Raw genomic sequence first — 21,156 nt, forward strand, 5'->3', positions numbered from 1 at the left:
AGGTAGATCGAGAGACAAGATGGAGGGGAGCAGCTAGGGTGGATCCAGGATTGTCCAAACTGAGGGATGGGGGGGGGGGTGTGAAATGTACTGCGAAGCCTTCATGGGGTCCAGGCCCGCCGGCCCCTGGTGCTTCATGGTGCATTCTGAGGAATTTCTGAATGTTGAGTAAACTGAACATTTTGTTTCAGTGGGGTGAAACTGAAAGGTAAAAGGGGGCGTGCGCCCCACGCCCCTCCCATGGAACCGCCACTGGGGAGGAAGGGGAACGGGAGGACAATGAGGGGAGAGGGAGCTTCATTTGACGAAAAAAAATACGATTTTTATCACCATGCATTCTCCATATTAATTCATACATAAAGTCAACCCACTTTTTCGGTGTTAGATCAGGGAGTTGGGATTGGATTAGAACTAGATCAACACCTCGATGTATATAGGCCTTGAGGCCTACTCTTAATTGTGGTTGATTGGTTTTTTTTTCGACAATTAAGCTTCCAACATACAACAATATACAATAATAACAGATCAAAAATAAGTCAGCTTGAGCAGGATAACCCACGAAAGCTCGAGAGCTTATTTCCAGTGGGGTCCCTTACAGACATAAAAATTAATAAGTTAAAATAGTAATACTTACAGACAGATAAGAAAAATAAAAGAATTACTTATTAAAGATAATAATAATAATAACAACATTAAACTGATGATAGAAATGATAATAAGTACAAGAAGAAAAAGAAGAAGAAGAAGAAGAAGAAGAGGAGGAGGAAGAAGAGGCAAATAATGCTGAATGTGTAGAATTTCTATAACGTCCGAAAACATAGTGGCGGATCCAGGGGGGGGGGGGCCCGGGGGGCCCGGCCCCCCCCCCCCCCCCTTGAGAAAAAAAATCATGTAAAATCACGTGATTTTTACCTTTTTTGGGGGGTTGGGCCCCCCCCCCCCTGGCGCTCAAGGGGGGGGGGGGTGCAAATAGAAAAAAATTTGACGACCTCTACCCCCCCCCCCCCCCCCCCCCCCCCCCCCACTGAGCGAATTTTCGGCCGGCGCGATTTTCAAATTTTCGGGAGCAAAAAAAAAAAAAAAGTTGGGCCCCCTCCCCTAAGAAATCCTGGATCCGCGCCTGCGAAAACATAAGTATATACAAAATGAAAAAGTATGAACCGGCAGAAGAATACAAATTTCAATCATATAACATGTCATTCACTTCTCTTCTCTGACTATCAAGTATTAGATATTCCTTATTGTGATATTATTTCAACAACAAAAAAGATATTGAAAAAAGTTGATGGATGTTTGAACTTGCAATGTCAAACTTATTAATCATTTTATATACTTTGTTGTTCTTTAGTGATGTGTCTGTATCATCTAAATTGATATAAATCAATCTCCGTTGAAGTCTGTTCTGACACAAAAACTGAAACTTTTCAAATCTTATTCCGTTATTTTGCAGTAATTGGTTTGGTGGTTGTTATTCAGTTTACCTGACTGCTAAGAAAGCATAAAGATGATGCTTGTAAGTAAGCAACCAGACGGCCGACGGCTTTAGGTCCTCTCAGAGGGACCTGATAATGATCGAGGTAAAATTATAAGTTTTAAAAGATAATAGAGTCAGACCATTAATATATAGCTCTATGAGTCAGATACACCACAGTCTTATTCTGAATACGCTGTGTTCAAATATAATAATATCGGAGCAGCCCCTTTTCTCTGACATGTAACTTTTTTTTAATGACTGTGGGGTAGGTCTAAATCTGTGTCATGTTCCATAACCTATTATCAACGACAACTACATTATAAACTAGTTAGCATAGCTACTGACAGTGGCGGATCCAGGGGGGTTGGGGGGGTTGCAACCCCCCCCCCCCCCTTGGGCGGCCCAAAAAAAAAAAAAAAAAAAAAAAAAAGGGAAAAAAAGAAAAAAAGAAAGAAAAAAAGAAAGAAAAAAGAACGCACGCTGGAGAGAAACCCTTTCAAGTGCAAATATTGTGAGAAGATATTCAACTCATCTGGTAACTTAACCAAACACATGATAACTCTGGATATAACTATGTATTAAACTGTTACTTGATTTAAAAAGACGTTATCATGCACTGCTTTTTATGGTCTCCATTGTGTTAATAGATGCCAGGAAAACATCACTTACGGGGTTCAAATAAACACCCCCAAAAAAATCGGCTCGCCGCTTCGCGGCTCGTGGACGATGCTCCGCATCGTCATTATTTTGGTCAACCCCCCCCCCCCTTAGCAAAAGCTAGATCCGCCCCTGACTGAACTCCTTGCATTTGATTGATTGTGAGTATATTTGTTACAGAAGTATGGAACTTGCTATTAAGGTTCTAGATACTACACCCTCTGCATGACCCCTTTCATTCACTTTACTCCACCCCTTAGCTTCCAGATGTTACCCTTCATCAGCTTCCTAGTACATACTGCCCTCACTAGTCCTTTGCTGTTCAGTTAAATATTCATCATGGCCGCCAGGAGATGTCTACCTTTGGTAAGATTTGATAAATTTTTACATTTCACAATACAATGTTGAATATTTGTTGTTAAAAAATGATGAATAATTATATCATGTCAATATTCATGTGTTTTTCTCCATGCTAAAGAGAGTATATGATGCGAATAATTGGGAGTGAAAATGTGACTGCCGTGAAGCATCGCCCTTGGCTTGGGCGGCTGCTGTGTGAGTGCGGTGCGGTACACGGCTGCCGGTGTACTTTGAGTTGGAATGGGAATCTCTCGGATCTAATTGCCCGGTATGGTATAGACACACAAAAATCTATGATGGGGAGTCGTGTGTCTGCGCAACTATAAATACAATTGACTTAAGATATCTCCAAAGATTTTGTTTGTACTTTTGCTCCGCCAACAGGTTTTGCATGAACTAAACTATAAATTTACAGTTTCAGGTAGGATTCTAATTTTTTGAGGAATGATTAATATCATTACCCAAGACTCGAGATCTCTTTGTAGATCTAGACTCTAGCCTAGGCTAATCTTTGTAAGCTGGTAACTTATGGTCGTTTAATTCTCTTTCTTGTGTTTTGCAGGTTCGTCATTTCAGCACCTCATCAGTGGGTGCTCAAATGGTGAAGGTAAGTTGATAAAGATTTATAATCATCATAATTCCATTTTCCATTGGGAGTTTTTTTTTAGGGCCAACATTGTGTATCTTAAACTTTTTACTTAAAGTTTCTGAAGATACTTTAAAATAGATTCAGTCATTATTTCCAGTGATTGAAGGGGTATGATATGACGTTTAACAATGTTTCTTATTGATTTGTGTAATCCATCTGTTATCTGATTCTCTTTTTTCATATTTAGCCATGAAAATTGACAACAAAATAATAATACTAATAATAATAATCTTTTAGTCCACTCCAAATTTTATTAAACCGAAAATGGAAATTCTTTTTGCCCAATTGATCGTGAGCCAGGCAGCCACTGAGCAGCGCCAGATCGACGTTGCTCTATCCCCTTATTGTTGAACGCCAAACAGGTAGCAGCAACTTCCGTCTTTTAACGTCTTTTGGTATGACGCGGCCGGGGTTCGAACCCACGACCTCCCGGTTGTGAGGCGGACGCTCTACTGACTGAGCCAACACACCATAATGACTTGTTACATCCCAATCAGCAAAGTTGTACATATGTCACACAATGATGAAGGATTACAAGACTGTTAGACTTAAATACACACAAGCTTCCATTCTACGTTTAAAGTTTATTGCATGTGCATTGGACTTCAAAGTTGAATGCTATGGTATATTTTTAGAAATTATCCTGCTAACAGTGGTATTACATGTACATCAATGTGGAAAATACAATTAATTATGTTCCTTTCAATACTCTTTCAGCCACCAATTCAGGTTTATGGTTTTGGTGGTCGCTATGCTACAGCTCTCTACTCAGCGGCTAGCAAACAGAAGACTCTGGACCAAGTAGATAAAGATATGGGCAGTGTTCAGGTATGTCATCTAGATGCGATTGTTAAAAGATTAATTGGTACAACATGCATAAAATTTGGCATTAATTCAAAATAAACATATTAGCCTTACGCATACGTTGTAATAAAAAATCAAAGTTTTCCTCTTTTTCATCTTAACTGACCGATTCAATTGATTTTTATGTCTTCTGATAATGACAGAATACTGATCAGAGCGCTGATACAACAAAAACAAAGAATACATTTAAAATAAGAACATGATATACGTATAGTAATTATCGATATACAATGATTGGGCATATATTCATGACAATATTATAAAAGATATCATGATATTCTACATGTATGTGTGTGTGTTTGTGGAAGATTGGTCCCTCATTATTACAGTCAACGCAAGATTTACGTGTAAGTTCTCCCAACTGTTTTTTCCTTTTCTTTCAGTCCCTGATGAAGCAGAGTGCCGTCCTATCTGACTTCATGAAGAACCCCACCATCAACAAGAAGGCAAAGATCAGTAAGTTCACACATTAATTCTTTTTTGAGATGGTTAAATATAAAATTGAGTTCAGGTCATGCGATTGCATAGTGAAAGAAGCGGTGTGGAATCGATCAGAAAAAGTCGATCATGTAGAATATAAGTATTGGTGTGAACTGCAAGGTTCGGGAGTCATCAAAATGATAAGCAATTTGGCTCAGTCTTGGTAAAGTATCAAGCACTGTGAACATAAAGGAAACATTTTTTCTCTGATGTTTTCCATACTTGCATAATAACAATGATAGCGCTCACAAATAATTTTCACCTCTCCCCAGAACTCAACCTTCTCTTTAACTACTATGTTAATGAACAATTATTGTAAGTGTTCATTCAAGATACATGTTCTTTATTAATGAAATGTACATTTCAGAACACATATATCAATGATTTTCAGGGAGAATACAAATTTAGTTTTTAATGCCAAGTGGTAACCTTTATCCAATCAGGTAAATTGTTCATCTTGGACCAGGAAGGGAAGGGCTGTATGGATACAGAGTTACAGACAATCCTTTCAGCAGAGAAGTGCCATATATATGCTGGATTAAAACCAATGTGATTTCTTTTCTGTAATGTAGGTGTAATATCTGATGTACTGAAGGGTGAGAAGATGGCCGATTCGACGGTCAACTTCTTTGGCATGCTAGCTGAGAACGGTCGACTGAACAAGGTCAAAGAGATCTTTGTGGCTTGGACTAAGATCATGGCAGCACACAAGGGAGAGATCATCTGCAAAGTCACAACAGCCAAGGTGAGTTAAAGCCCCATTGTACTACTTATAGCTACTTGCTCCCTCTATAGAAAACTTCCCCAATCGGTGCCTGTTGGTCCCGAATGATCATCTTTTTCATATGTTAATTGAGAGATGAGCTGATGAGATGGCCACATGTCAGTGACCTTACTGGGTGGTCAAAATCCTTTCTGGCTGAAACTAGTACAGATGGCCTTTAACATCATTGTTGGCTTATGTCAGCAATGTGCACAAATATCCACATGTGGAAGGTGCTGTATGTATGTTAGGTCTTTTAGAATGATCATTCCCAATGGCTTCATGGATAGATTTCTTTTTCCCTTTCAAAAAGTATTACCCCCTCCCCACCCCCCCCCCCCCCCCCCCCCCCCCCTCCTGGAAAGGAAAAATAATGTCTATCACTGTTTGCATGTGTTTTTAATCATTATGACCATGACAAAATTGTCTATCAAAGCCCTCGAAGGTGAATTCATGTAAAGCTTTGCTTGAAAAAAACATGTAACAAATTTTATCTCCTTTCTCGTCAATATCTATTTTCTTTCCATGAATAATGACAGAGCAACCCTTTTCTTTAAAGCTTCCCACTTTCCAAATCAAAGATTTTGTTTATGGTCGCATGAAAGCAGTTGCTTACTTGACGTACTTGTACACATATACATGTACTGACGTATGCATCAATGGTTACTTCTGTTTTCATGTGGATTAAAGATAATGTATTGATAATTGAATGAATTGATGATTGAATGTTTTGATAGTTGAATGTATTCATAATTGAATGTATTGATAATTGATATATTGATAATTGAATGTATTCTTAATTGAATGTATTGATAATTGAAGGTATTCTTAATTGACTGTATTGATGATTGAATGTATCCTACCCAATGCTTATTTCATGATAGACATTGGATGCAAGTCAACAGAAGCAGGTCCAAGAAGCTCTCAAGGCTTTCATCAAGAAGGGAGAATCATTGCAGCTCAACCTCACTGTAAGTACTCGCTCACACACATGTTGTAACAGCAGTAAGGCGTTAACAAAAAAGATGTTGTATTGCCCTTTGCGACCGACCCAAAAATCTTGAAATCTACGGTCTTCAATATGATCATCACTAAGTGTATAATATGTTAAGAGTCCACGGTATGGTTGATGACTTAACATGTTCCTTTAAAGATCTTTAAAAAAAGAAAAGAAAAATGGTGGGGGAGTGGTAATTTAGGTAATACTTAATCCACCTTTCCAAAATGATAGCAATATGGGAGAACCAGTTTACATTTCATTTGGAGATCTATTGATTTCATTCAAGCCAACTATGATAGCTTCATCAGGAGCGTCCGCCTCACAACCGGGACGTCATGGGTTCGAACTATGGCTGCGTCATACCAAAAGACGGGAGTTGCTGCTACATGTACCTTGTTTGGCGTTCAACAATAAGGGATAGAGCAACGTTGATCTGGTGCTGCTCAGTGGCTGCCTGGGTCACGATCAATTGGGCAAAAAGAAATTCCATTTTCGGTTTAACTTAATAAAATTTGGAGCGGACTTTAAAAGATTATTATTATTATTACACTAATTATTTTATCCCCAATCCTCTTTGTTTGATTGCAGGTGGACCCAACATTGATCGGAGGGATGATTGTAGAGGTCGGTGACAAGTACGTTGACATGTCAACCGCATCCAAAGTCAGGAACCTCACAAACCTCATCAAAGAAACAGCATAACCTTTGACCTTTCAACCCCTCCCTGTAAATGATTATTAGAGAGTTTATAGTGATAAAGTGTGTATTCCAGGTACGCAATGTGGGATGACTTGCTTGGGGCGGATGTTATACTCCATGAACGAAGGGGACATTTAGAGTAGTTTGATACCTGCAACAATTGAACATGTGTTCCTATGTACTTCCTTGTTGTATTAAATTTACCAAGCAAGAGTGCAGGACCTTTTAAAAGCACCCAATTCCAAATCACATAAGAGTCTTTAAGAAGACTGATATTGATGTTTTGTGGATCACAATATGTGTGATATTAGCTTTGATGTGTATGTGTTCACATACAGATTTCACTTCACTTACCAACTTCTGATCTCAATCAACAGTTTGGATTGGAGATTTATTTATGTCACTGTAACACTTTGCCGCTATGACATGATGTGGGGTATTTAAAGAGCTTTGCTGGAACTATCCCATACTTTTGTGTATCTTTGAATAGAGAATGTAATAAATACAATAAACATTTGATGAATATGATGCTTGATTTTGTTGATTTTGATTTTGATTTTTCAAATATTTTGTGAATTACTGAAACACTGCAAAGTAATGTATATGGAGGAAGAAGCATTACGTTGAAGGAAATTGGGCATCAAGTAAAAAAAAAAAAAATAGCCTTCAGACTGGAGTTGCTACCTGTAAACAAATCATATACATGTAGATCTAGTGTTGTGATAAATACCATTAGGAATTCAACATTTAGTTTGCATGTAAGAGGGTTAAACCAGAATACCCGAGTTAGAAAAGATAAAGGGGGAAGTGAGTGAGAGAGAGAGAGAGAAAGAGATGGGGGGGGGGGAGCAGCGAGAAGGGGAGGAAGAAAGAATCGGACAACGTAAGATGAGAGAGCATGAGAGAGAGATGAGATGATTTGACAGGGACTGCAATAGATTTGACTGCAATATTCAATTCAGTTCATATTTATTTCATTTCCAACAGAATTTGAAAGATAAACGATATAAATGATTTGCAATTCCAAAGTCTAAGATTCTGCAGTTTGGATAAAAAGCAAGCTGCAAATGAATGATTTGCAATTCCAAAGTCTAATATTCACTAGTTTGCATGACCTTTAGCCAGGTGATCATAAGGTAGCATAGACATCATGGAGGAATGCAAACCACGTCTAACATACTTTGCAGGTCGAGGATTTGGTGAATCTATTCGCCTGGCCTTCTCTGCAGCGGGAATCGAAGTAAGTACCCTAGCATCAGACAGCCTTCATTCATTAAATGCACTGTTATTATCAACTCATTAGCTATAGCTCTGTTATCAAAGTCTTATCCATTCATTGCTTGAAATGATATCATACTTGGGTTGATCCGAACTCGGTCTATAGATATAAGAGCAGGTAACATACCCTTCTTCTTGACCTCTTTTAGTGATGATCAGAATGACATTTTTTAAAAGATATTCCTTTGCCAAAGATCGATTAGAGGGACAACTGTTTCATTTAACTTGGTTTACGATTGTTGGTATAATTTTTACGAATGAGAATTTACATTTTAACTGTTTTCAAAATATGTATATTTACAGTATATTAGTATAGTTATTATAGTATACTAAAGAGACAATGGTAATTATAATAACATTCATACATAATTCCTTGCTGATGTAAACAAATACAAAATAAAATCGTAGGGATTTTGAAGATGTAGCTGTACCATCATGTCTGCCTCCTTTATAGATATCCATTGTTTTGACTTTTCAATTTTTCAGTATGAAGACGCGTACCTCGAATCGAGAGATCAGTTTTTGCAGTTGGTGAATGGTAGGTGCGATCACACCTGGAGCAGGGTGTAAGATAATTTTGAAGGGAAAAGAGAGAAAGAGAAAATAGAGCAGGTAATGAGAGAGGAGTTGAGGTATCAAGAAAGAGATAAATGGGGCCCGAGGGGGCGGGGATGCATGCACGTCGGCTTGCTTCAAACTTCAAATGTATAATGTTGGATACGCAAGTGGAAGGGGATGGAGGGATGGGGAGTTCTACAGATAATAGATGGATGGAAAGATTTAGATAGGTATATAGATAGATAGATAGATGGGGAGAGAGAAAGATAGAGAGAGGGAGGGAGAGAGAGTGAGTGTGTATGTGTGTGTGTGTGTGAGAGAGAGAGAGAGAGAGAGAGAGAGAGAGAGAGAGAGATTGAATGGGGGCGGGGGCGGGGCGCTGACGTGCAATCGAGTGGCACCATAATCTCCTCATTCGTGCAGAAACTATAACGAGAGAGAGAGAGAGAGAGAGAGAGAAATTGCATGAGATCGAGAAGGCACTGTTGTATTATGTTAGCTATATAGATTCTTTCGGTAGCTTTTTGGGTCGAGAAATAGCTAGGGAGGGGGCGCTGAGTCATCCCTCAAGACGAGAGATGGAGGCAATTTTTTCATTATGATATATATTGACACGCCGTGAATTTTTGTGTTTTCTCCTTTGTAATATGAGAAAGAAAAAGAAAATCTATTTTCTTCTATATAGATGGGAAGCTAATGTTCAGGCAGATGCCCCTACTAGAGGTAGACGGTCAATGTTTGATCGGTAGTGAAGCCATTCTCAGATATGCATGTCGAAAGGGAAACTTGAATGGAAAAACAGACCAAGACAAATACAGGTAAGAAAATGCTGTTATTGATTATTTTGTTTATTTATAAATTAATATTTCTTTACTTGACCTTTGGTGACGGTAGCTTTCCCCATTATTTTAAAACTCCTCAACATTTGAGGAACCACCTCTCCCATTATTGTTTAAATGCTTTAAAATGGCTGCAAAATATATCCTATCAGCGATGCCAGCGTGTCAGCAAGAAATTGTTTTTGTTCTCTCAGTGTCTCAATATACAGCTGCTCTTTTTTATGTTATAGAATCTCTGTACACGAGGTAAAGTTGGTCTGATACTTTCATTTTTACATGTATATTGAAGAAAATTGATTGTAGACATTCAAAGTAAACATTTCCCTTTCCCTCTTGCCTTTTTTGTATAGATTTTTGCAATGGTTAATTATCGAATACCATAATCTTTTTTCTTTGACTACACTTTCCTGAAAATGTCTGCCATAGAATTGACATGCTTTCAATGGGTGCGAAGGATATGGCGTTTCCTAGCCTCATGTCGCCAATCTTTCTAGAGGTACAGTTCACCAAGGAAGCAGCTGATAAAGCCAGTGAAAACGGTATCAAAGAATGCAGAGAACGCTATCTACCAGTCTTCGAAAAGGTACAGAGATAGAGAGAACAGGGAGAGAGAGAGAGAGAGAGAGAGAGAGAGAGAGAGAGAGAGAGAGAGAGAGAGGGGGGGGCATGCATCGGTTTGGGAACCTATCAAATACATTGTACCTTGCTTAAATATTGGTTTTATAATGATATTCTCTCTAAAGTATCTATTCTTTCTTTATCGTACCGAATGTTATAATCAAAGATTATTTTTGGATACCATTGAACTCCTCATGTTCACCTCATGTCCCTTTCTTATCTTTTTTCGACCCTTATCATAATGGACACCTCATCCACCAGGTTTTAGATGAGAGTACATCCGGGTTCCTGGTAGGAGATTCAATGAGCAGGGCTGATATCATGCTGTTCGATGGTCTCTGCTATCTTCATGAAGATCCTAAACTCGAATCAGAACTGCAGAATTTTCCTCGCTGCTCGGTGAGAGCCTTGATCTTTTGGGCAAAATCTGTGCAAACAATAGTGCTGCTAGTAGAAGAAACTGATAATTGTTATATAATATAGGCATTCATGTCCAACATTCATGATATACATAATTATGAGCCAATGTCATGTTTCGACACGATATTAAAATGAACAGACAAAACAGCAATAACACAGGCCATCACCGACTATATACAACAACATTGACGTGTTGTATGTACAAGTTTTGGGGCAGTGAAAAATTGTTATCTGGCTTTCCAATACGTTAAGACAAGAGTAAAATCAAATGCGATGAATTTGAGCGGCATTTTATTGAAGTAGGATTAAAAAAAAAAAAATTTATGAAGAACCGTAAAAATTTCATATTACAGACACTATATTCCTTACTTGTCATTATCTAAACGTTGAAAACAACATCTTTCTGTAGGCTTTCATTTCTCCAAGCAATCTGGCATCAAGGAATACCTTGCCAGTCCTCGTCGAAATGGCTTACCAGATCTGGAGTATACCAAACATTGCTGTCGAATTCTCAACCTGCCCCTTGCCGGAAAATAAACTACATTAAGCATGTAAAAAGGAGGGGAAACAAAATGATGTCACTCAATAGAACAATTAACTCTGTATGCTGTTAATGGTTTGTTCTGTTGGTGTTCTCCGGCTCTCTCTTTCTCGTCTCCCCTCTTATTTCTCTCTACCCTCTCTCATCAATCTACCTCAGGGAAAAGAAATACTTTAACAATTTTGGGGGCTACTTTTCAAGCTTGCTTGCACGAAAATAACACTCTTTAATTTGTTTTGCATATTGAAATCTATGCACATTTTTTTTGGCTCTTTTATGACTTTCAGGGGCTAATTCGCCCCGAGCCTCCGTGTATTTGTTTCACTGATCTACCTCTCAGTACCTACATGTATAGTATGTTTATATCTTTGTACATGAATCTGCGCGAAGCTTGTTATGCTGAAAATGTATTTTTTTTCAAATACAAAATAGAGCCGAGCTGATCACTGCCAATTGAGCTTTACTTGGTAAATCTATTTTTGTAATATTCAGAATTATGAACCAAAACTACTCATATTGTTAATAACTATTCATATTTAGATAATCTGTGTGTAATAAAATACAAGTCTAGACTTAGAGGTGAGTTCAAAGGTGCCATGCAGATTTCTCTCCCCCCCCCCCCCCCCCCCCCCCCCCCCCACGAAACAAAAAACTTGGGATAACATCCGAATCTGTCCTATGTTGCTTGAAAACAAATTCAAGCACATTGATTATCACTATGATTCTACTTTGTTCAGTATATTGCTTATATTTAATCCGGAAAGACATGTATAGATTCATCTGCATCAGATGCCAAATTACAAAGCTACCTGGTATATTTCACTGGGTTTTCGTCATCACCAGCATCATCATTATCCATGTTCTTGATAATCACCACCACCATCATCATTATCCATGTTCTTGATAATCATCACCATCATCATCATTATCCATGTTCTTGATAATCACCACCACCATCATCATTATCCATGTTCTAGATAATCACCACCACCATCATCATTATCCATGTTCTAGATAATCACCACCACCATCATCATTATCCATGTTCTAGATAATCATCACCATCATCATCATTATCCATGTTCTAGATAATCACCACCACCATCATCATTATCCATGTTCTAGATAATCACCACCACCATCATCATTATCCATGTTCTAGATAATCATCACCATCATCATCATTATCCATGTTCTTGATAGTCACCACCACCACCATCATCATTATCCATGTTCTAGATAATCATCACCATCATCATCATTATCCATGTTCTTGATAATCACCACCACCATCATCATTATCCATGTTCTTGATAATCACCACCACCATCATCATTATCCATGTTCTAGATAATCACCACCATCATCATCATTATCCATGTTCTTGATAATCACCACCACCATCATCATTATCCATGTTCTTGATAATCACCACCACCATCATCGTTATCCATGTTTTTGATGATCACCACCATCATCATCATTATCCATGTTCTTGATAATCACCACCATCATCATCATTATCCATGTTTTTGATGATCACCACCACCATCATCATTATCCATGTTCTTGATAATCACCACCACCATCATCATTATCCATGTTCTTGATGATCACCACCATCATCATCATTATCCATGTTCTTGATGATCACCACCATCATCATCATTATCCATGTTCTTGATAATCACCACCACCATCATCATTATCCATGTTCTTGATAATCATCACCACCATCATCATTATCCATGTTCTTGATAATCACCACCACCATCATCATTATCCATGTTCTAGATAATCACCACCACCATCATCATTATCCATGTTCTTGATAATCATCACCATCATCATCATTATCCATGTTCTTGATAATCACCACCATCATCATTATCACCATCACATCATCATCATCATCATCTTAATCGTATTCAGCTAGATCAAAGGCGATGCACACTTTTGTATCATCAAAACAGAAACCTGTTGATGTACTTTGCATTTCCCAACATTCTCTTCACATTTCTATTTGATTTTTTTATTTTTGTATTTGTATGTTTAATTCTATTTAAAGCAAGAATATAATTTGGAGACAAGCCAATTTGATGCAACATGTGTTCTGACATATGTAGTTCTATTCTTTATTCACAATGTAAATGACAAGTCTTATCTACAATAAATATATAAAATGTATACCAAAATGTCGTACGAGTGTCTATATTGATTGTAGAGGGGTCAATATTATACTACTACATGTACCCATGTAGAAATCTGGCCAGCAACGCAACAAACATTCAGATATCCCATCTAATGTATCAATTTTACAATTTGCATCTCTTTGGGATGTTATGATAGTTTCTAGCAACAGGCTAATATGATCTTCAAAGCAGAAATGGTTGAAGAAAAAGAAAGAAAAACAAATAAGAGAAAACAATCAAGTAATGGATAAACATTAAGTGATGACCTGTAAAAAGTGAAAAGCAACAATGTACAGACAAGCTGAAAACTAATTCATGTAATCACAAACACACAATACACAAATACAAGCAAAACTGCACTACAATGGAAATAAATAGGTCCAACATAATACACACACATCTGGATTCTCTACCAAGTATATCAGTGCACCAGGAGGAGGGAGCTAACACACTTTGTGGGAAATGTTTTCATTGTTTTAGGTCTGTCATGAATGGATGAAGATGGAGAAGTTTCGACCTATCCCTGTGAACTTTTTAACCATAAATGAAACAAAATTTACAAATAACTTCATTCTAAAAATGTATACCAGCTGACTATTGCTGTTTCTGTAGTTGTCATGATTGTTGGCATGCAAGATGTCAGTTGACAATGTGTTTGACAGAGCTCCCCACGAGGAGGTCTGGTTGACACAATGAGAACAGAAACAGTAATTTAATCAGAACCTGACTTACACAACTCAGTGGCTTTTTATCTATTTTACACAATGATGATCAAAGTCTAAAACCCTGATAAATACTAGCCTGGCAAGAGAATGACTATGAAATACTGAATGACACTGTATTATGGAAAAAAGTGCTACAGAAATATAATGTGTGAGAGTGAGACAAAGACGTAAGGTGAAATTCTAATTTCAATTTCTCTAGAAATTCAATGGATCATGAATTTGCTATATAATTCTGCATTTGTTTTTCTTTTGTTTCTTTTTAAATCCAAATTGTAATTTTTTTCAAATTTGTTACATTTTTAGATGTGGTGATTTTCTTAAAAATTATTATACGATACGATTGGTCCACTTGTATATCTTTAACATAAAATACTTTATATAATACTAAAAGTGTAGTACATTGCATTTGTTACTCTTTAATATTAACACTATCAAAGTGAATCACTAACATCCATGTACATGTATAATAACAAACAATTTTTTAGTCAATGGCATGATTTAAATTGAGTTGTACAGGTTACAGGTTATAATCCAATACTGAGCCAGCAGTAAACACATGTATTACAATTGGTCAAGTACTTTCTTTGGGTAATAAATTAAATCTTTAATTGTTTAATAACATGTACCTGTAAAATCTATTTTTAAAATCTGACCATTCCACAATTGCACTTTTGTTGACAGTCATGAAATTAGTGAGATATGTTTATGCCTACAATAACATTTGTTTTTTAAGAGCCCTCACTTCTAATATGCACTCTCTTAAAAATTAGATATTTTTTTTTTTTTTTTGCAACACACTGTTTATGCACATAGACTATTGAATGCTAAATTATCTGTCTAAATACAGTGGAACCTCACTATAACAGGCGCGTAGCCAGGGAGAGGGGGGGGGGGGTGGTGGGGGCAGTCGCCCCCAAAAAAACGCCGGCCCAAAAAAAAAAGAGAGAGAAAAAGAAGAAAAAAAGTAAGAGGACGTAGGAGGAAAAAAGGAAAAGGAGTCGAGAATGGTACAAGGAATCGTCTTCTTTCTCTAATAATTTAATGAAACGTGAAAGCTTCCGCGCTTTGCGCGGAAAGGGGGAAACCGAGTTCACATTAAGGATCAGGAGTCGGGAAAGGTACAACGAATCGTCTTCTTTGTCTAATAATACGTCAAAGCTTCCGCGCTTCGCGCAGGAGGAGGGAGGGGGGGGGGACTGAATTCAGACAAGGATTAAAAGTCGAGAAAGGTACAACGAATTGTCTTCTTTCTCTAATAATTTAATGAAACGTCAAAGCTTCGCGCGAAAGGGGGGGGGGGAACAGAAATCAGACAAGGATTAAGAAGTCGAGAACGGTACTTTGAGTCGTCTTCTTTCTCTAATAATTTAATGAAACTTCAAAGTTTTGCGCGGGAGGGGAGGAAACTAAATTCAGATAAGGATTAAGAATCGAGAAAGGTACAACGAATCGTCTTCTTTCAAAACCCCCCCCCCCCCCCTCCCTGCACCCACCACCCTAGGGAGCGCGCTGTGCACGCTCTTTAAGTGATTCGCGTGCTCACTACCGCCCCCCTAAAATAAAATCCTGGCTACACGCTTGCATTATAAAGAGCTCCGATATAACGAGGTATCTGTTATAACAAGGTGACTTTGCTGGTCCCAGCTCTTTATATTCTTTCATTTTCTACCTTAATATAACAAGATTCCTGATACAACAAGGTAAAGTCCTAAGGACCTCGTTATCATGAGGTTCCACTGTACGAGTACATGTATCTCAATTATATGGCTTCTCATCCTTCATGAATCTACATGGATACTATAATTAGTACAGTAATTGCATTTGTAGGACTTCTATGCCTTTCCAAAATATACATATATTCAGTATCTAACACTCGAAATAAACAACATGGGTAGTACTTTCTAAGAAGTGATTCAGTCTCAAGGTAATACAGTATGTTTACTACTTGTTATCTCAAAATTGAAAAAACGAGATTTTTTAAAAATAGATATAAAATACTTAGAAAAAAACCCTTATTTTACTATTGTGCTGGGTATCATACAGATACTTGCCAAACAGCTTATTGTTTTATCTGGAAATGCATTTTTAAAGATCTACTGATACATTTTCTTTATTTTTTCAGGGGGGGGGGGGGGTCAAATATGAAATATCTGTTTACGTAGCTACAAGCATAAATTCATTAAACAGTAAGTTGTCATGTTTAGATTTATGATAAATATTTCCTGAAATAAAATAAAACATACTATTTAGAATACCACCTCAAATTTTCTGCCTCAGTGAATTATCCAGATAGGGTATGTAGGGTTGGTTGAATACTAGATATCGTAAGTGAAGAGTTGTTTGGTTTTCCTACCAGAGAGGATGCTTCTTAAACATGCCTTGCCATTTAGTAGACTCTGCTTCATGCATCCTTGTGTTCAGGAATGTCATCTTTACATTCAGATCAGTCATATTCTGTGTAAATAAAAACAAAACAAAAATAAATCAATGTCATTCATCAAAACCGAGTTAAGCCTTGGTCAGATATGAGGTGCTAAAACATTTCAAAATAACCACTACAGAAAATTAAATGAGATAAACTTAGCAAATTATTTCTGTGTCTTACAGCATGCAAATCAAATGGCTTTAAACAAGGCCCATTATTGCACACAGCTGTGATATTTTCCTCCTGCAAATTACTCTCTTTAAATTTGTTTACACCTAAAATTTGTTTCAGATTTTTTTAGCTGGTTTGCAATGTCATGCCTGGCCTTGGAAATTTCAACATGATTTCAAGATTAAACTAAACTTTGAAATTGTTCATGCATAAGAAAATGAGGTTGAAGTAGATTAAGTAAAAGAACAAGAAAGAGATTCACCAAAACCACACAGACTTTACTGCTTTTGCTTCATGAAGATTTGTAAGAAATTGCAGTACAGTCAATGGATTATATTGGCTGAACATATTATGAAGATAATGAGAAATGTACTTGCCTTTGCGATGGTTGTTTCTCGTTTGCTTTTCATTTCAGGCTCTAATTGCTCTAACTTGTCAATCTGTGAACATAATACAACAAATACAAATATCATACGTTAAGCCATGTAAAAAACTATACATGTTTAGCGTCCCTGCCCGCTTCCTTTTTGGGGGCCGCTTCCTATTTTTTTTTTTTTTTTTAAAGAAAAAAAACATGAAAAACACTGCTAAAATTGATCTATTTCTGATTTACAAAAACAAAAACAAAACTGTCGGCGGCCATCTTGAAAAATAGCCCGACTAACAGGGAAAATGCACCGAGCGGCCATTTTGAGCGGCCATTTTGAAAGAAAAAAAAAGAAAAAAAAAGGGCCTCCTCCTTCCTATTTTTCCAAAAAACAGGACGCTAAACATGTGTTTTCTTTTTATTTGGCCTTACTATATATTGACTGATTGATCAATTGGAAAAGAGATAGAGAGGAGAGAGAATAGAAAGAGAGAAAGAAAGAGAGAGAGATTTGGAAGAAAGAAGGGGGAGACAGATGGAAGAGAGAGAATAAGGGAAAGGGAGGGAGAGGGAGGGAGAGGGAAATCGGGGGGGGGGGTAGAAATAATGAAAATAGAAATGCTCTTTTAAAAAAAAATGCGAGAGCAAATTCTCCCTGCTGACACAGATACCAACAAGTATAGTCAATGTATGTTAATGCATGTTGGCAACTTCATAATTTGGTTCTCCAAGACTACCTCCTTGGATGCTGCAGGGCCAGATTAAACTAAGTGACCAACAGGAGTAAGCCAACTTATGTTGAGGATCCTGGGCAAAGTTTCTTGAAACAAGTGTTTCAAAATTAACACGTGTTTCCAGGGATGTCAACAAACTTAGTTTCAAGAAACTGGCCCCTGTGTGTCCTGAAACTGTATTCTACTACTGATATGGTGGCATGTGATTGTGAAACAGTCAGGCTTACCCTCTTCACAATCTGTTGCAGTCTCTGTTTGATGATATCATTATAGCCATTAATCTTCACTGATCGCTTCATGGGCTTGACTGTTGAAAGATGAAAGACATAACATATAAATTATAATTTATATTCATATCAATTATTTGAATTCCGTAGACTTTTTTTTGTAATCAAAATCAAATAAAATTGGTCACAATGGTTCTGAATTTAGTTCTGTGTATCTTTAAATATCTAATTATTCCAAAAGCAAAAACAGAAATTTAGAAACATATGCTTATATGATGGGAAACAAGTATTGAGCTTTATAATTCACTTTGTTTTATAATAAATTTCAATTTTTGGAGAATTACTTATTCTATTGTATTGGAACATTCTTTTCACTTACTGTGTTTTTTTCACAGGAGGTTCAAGGTTTAAATACAGAAAAGGAAGTTTATTGGAATCTGATGTAAACTAATACTGCACTTTATGAGATAAACATAACAGTCCTGATTTCATGATCATCTATATTCGTAGATTCTGCAAATATAAAAATAAATACACAGTCTATCCGTTTAGGTTTGATATAGTAATAGCTGTCATACTCAGATATTCCAAACTGGAAAAAAGAGCTTTATCATTGGATTGATACTTACCGTTCTGGTAACGTCTTGTGACTTCAAGAACATAAGGTCTGTAGAAAGATAACACCAAAGCAATTCCATTTTAACAATAGGACATGTCTCATGCTTAACATACATTGAAAGTACTCTTTAATCAATGTACTATAAACGTCAGATTTTTTTTTTTTTTTTTCCTTCTGAATTACAAGTAGACAAACAGGTGACAGTAATAGTTTGGAGTACTAGTAATGCTTAAAATTTGTGGGTGTATTATGCAACTGCAGATGAATGTTGACTGACTTTCACAAGCAACTTGCTAAGCAACCATTATCACTTCATATCACAGGTTAACAATATAAAAACGTGTTTAATATAATAACCTTCATGGAGCGCCAGGAGGGTCAAATCTGACTGACATGAGCGCTATACAAGAACCCATTTTTATTATTATTATTATGAGATATATGAATTTGATATACTCACTGGAACTTTGAATTAGGTGTGATGAATCCATTGATAGGGATTAATGAACCTCGGTTGTTACGGAGCTGTAAACAAAGTTATTAATCTTGTTGTTATATGAAGGTCAAGGTCACATCTAGAGTAACATGATATGCTCATCCTTCATCTCACTTCATGTACGGCTTAGTTCAGGGGGGGGGGGTACATGGTGACGTATTTCAGGTTTGTGTTCATTGTGTCCCTTAAAATTCAGAAATTTTCATTGAGGGTGAAGGGTAAACTTTTGAGTGCCTGTGTGTACCGGGACTTGGTTAGTATGAGTCTGGGAAAAGGACAAAGGTATCATGAACTGATGAAATTTGATCCTAAAATGTACCCATATTCTCACTTACACAGGGATATACATGTAGGTACAGCTGATAGAAGTACAAAAGGTGCTGGGAATATTTAATGTTAATAATGGTTGTTACTGAAATGACTTGCATCAATGACATGATGGTTTTAAGACATCTTAAGGACAGTAGAAAATTGTATTGGGGTTGAGGGGGTTGTCATTCATTTCAATCCCAAACCACTGATTTTGTAATATTTCAGAGGTTTTGCATTTTGAAATCTTAAAATAAGCCTGTAAGATATTCCTTACCTTCAACACCAAGTTTTCATCTTGTAATGCCAGACTAACCCTGAAGATATCCTGGATCTCTGGAGTGGGACTGTCCTGAGGTAGAATCACACATCGCGGAACAGACTTTGATTTATCTTCTGTCTCGGCTGTAAGATATAAACAGAATTTAGAATTTAAAAAAAGACCCTCTTAAAACAGATGGCTAAGCTTGAGTGACTTGTATTTGTAATGCCACATAGTGACATACCGGTACATGTAAACTCCAGGGAGCTACTTTGGCGTCGGAGCTCCTCGAGTTACATGATGTAGGTGAGCACTTGTTTTTTGATTAAGAGAGTGAAAATGTCAAAGGTCAAACGAGCAAGATCATCAGTTATCATGGTACAAAACCAGCCTGAAAAAATTCCACTTATCAAGGAAGATCAAGATTTCTACTTGAAAGTTGAAGTCAGGAATTTTATTGACTTCAGAAATTGGATCATCACACTCTTTCTTTAGTTTTATGTTCCTCCTCCTATAGTCCAAGTTTCTTCTTCCCCTTCTTTTCTTCCTCCTCCTCCTCCTCCTCCTCCTCCTCCTCCTCCTCCTCCTCCTCCTCCTCCTCCTCCTCCTCCTCCTCCTCCTCAGTCGGATCCAGATCTCATCATTCATGCATATTCATGCATCATGCATCACACACTAGATCTAGTCACTAAAACCTTTTCATCAGCGAACATATAATTCAACGCGTGGGACTGAATTACATAATTAATTTTGCAATGTCTATATTTCACTATATATTTCAACATATCTCATGCTCTAATTTGTTTAACAGCATCATAAATCATTACTGAAGGTTTGAGGAACGAAGGATAATACTCACATGCTAGATCACTGCGGTGAATGGTGACCCAAACACGGCTGAGAGAAGATGCCTTCCTGTCCGCGGCCATTGTTGTTTTTCATCCGTATTTAGATTCGACTAGTGCGTGCCCAGCCACAGATGGAATCCATAAAAGACAATGTCTATATGCGAGAAACTCGAGATGGGAGGGTGGGGCACCTTTCGTAATTGGGATCCTAAAATAGGACTATCATGATGAAGTCGGATGAAATACGAAAACAAATGTCTATGAAGTTAAAAATACAAGAAACTTTATGTGCGCGTGAAACCATGCAAACGGGGGGGGGGGGCAGGGGGGGCAGGGGGGCAGAGTGCCCCCCCCCCCCTGACGGGCTCCAGGGGAAAAAAAGAAAAAGGGGAAAGAAAAGAAAAGAAAGGGAAAGTTGTGTTGTTGTGTTTTGAGTTATTGGCGATTAGTCAGTGATTTGACTATTGTCGCCAAATTACTTTACGGCACGTGTTATATCTCTCAATTTTGGATTTTTTTAAAAATACATTTATTTCGTTTTATATTTATCTATCTTTTAAGATAGTATCGTAAGGAAAGAA

The 21,156-nt window shown here is 37.3% G+C and overlaps 3 protein-coding genes across 3 annotated transcripts; 2 read left to right on the forward strand and 1 right to left on the reverse strand.

Moving 5' to 3' along the window:
* The first annotated feature begins 2,430 nt into the window (after positions 1-2,430).
* On the forward strand, positions 2,431-7,474 carry LOC115918937 (ATP synthase subunit O, mitochondrial-like). The gene is made up of 7 exons (XM_030995182.1): positions 2,431-2,497; positions 3,054-3,098; positions 3,858-3,968; positions 4,388-4,460; positions 5,057-5,229; positions 6,132-6,218; positions 6,836-7,474. Exons 1-7 carry the CDS (start codon positions 2,471-2,473, stop codon positions 6,947-6,949), a joined length of 630 nt encoding a protein of 209 aa, XP_030851042.1. The 5' UTR covers positions 2,431-2,470; the 3' UTR covers positions 6,950-7,474.
* A 1,767-nt stretch (positions 7,475-9,241) lies between these two features.
* On the forward strand, positions 9,242-11,070 carry LOC587401 (glutathione S-transferase alpha M14-like). The gene is made up of 3 exons (XM_030995183.1): positions 9,242-9,600; positions 10,048-10,204; positions 10,501-11,070. The coding sequence occupies exons 1-3, from the start codon at positions 9,479-9,481 to the stop codon at positions 10,720-10,722; spliced, it is 501 nt and encodes a 166-aa protein (XP_030851043.1). The 5' UTR covers positions 9,242-9,478; the 3' UTR covers positions 10,723-11,070.
* A 5,168-nt stretch (positions 11,071-16,238) lies between these two features.
* Positions 16,239-20,717, reverse strand: LOC115918938. The gene is made up of 7 exons (XM_030995192.1): positions 20,587-20,717; positions 19,743-19,870; positions 19,121-19,185; positions 18,671-18,708; positions 18,042-18,121; positions 17,091-17,153; positions 16,239-16,571 (listed from the first exon to the last, which is right to left on the reverse strand). Exons 1-7 carry the CDS (start codon positions 20,654-20,656, stop codon positions 16,467-16,469), a joined length of 549 nt encoding a protein of 182 aa, XP_030851052.1. The 5' UTR covers positions 20,657-20,717; the 3' UTR covers positions 16,239-16,466.
* Positions 20,718-21,156: the final 439 nt, after the last annotated feature.

The sequence above is a fragment of the Strongylocentrotus purpuratus genome, unplaced genomic scaffold (genome assembly GCF_000002235.5).
Source record: "Strongylocentrotus purpuratus isolate Spur 01 unplaced genomic scaffold, Spur_5.0 spur5_scaffold_21, whole genome shotgun sequence".
Taxonomy (NCBI): domain Eukaryota; kingdom Metazoa; phylum Echinodermata; class Echinoidea; order Camarodonta; family Strongylocentrotidae; genus Strongylocentrotus; species Strongylocentrotus purpuratus.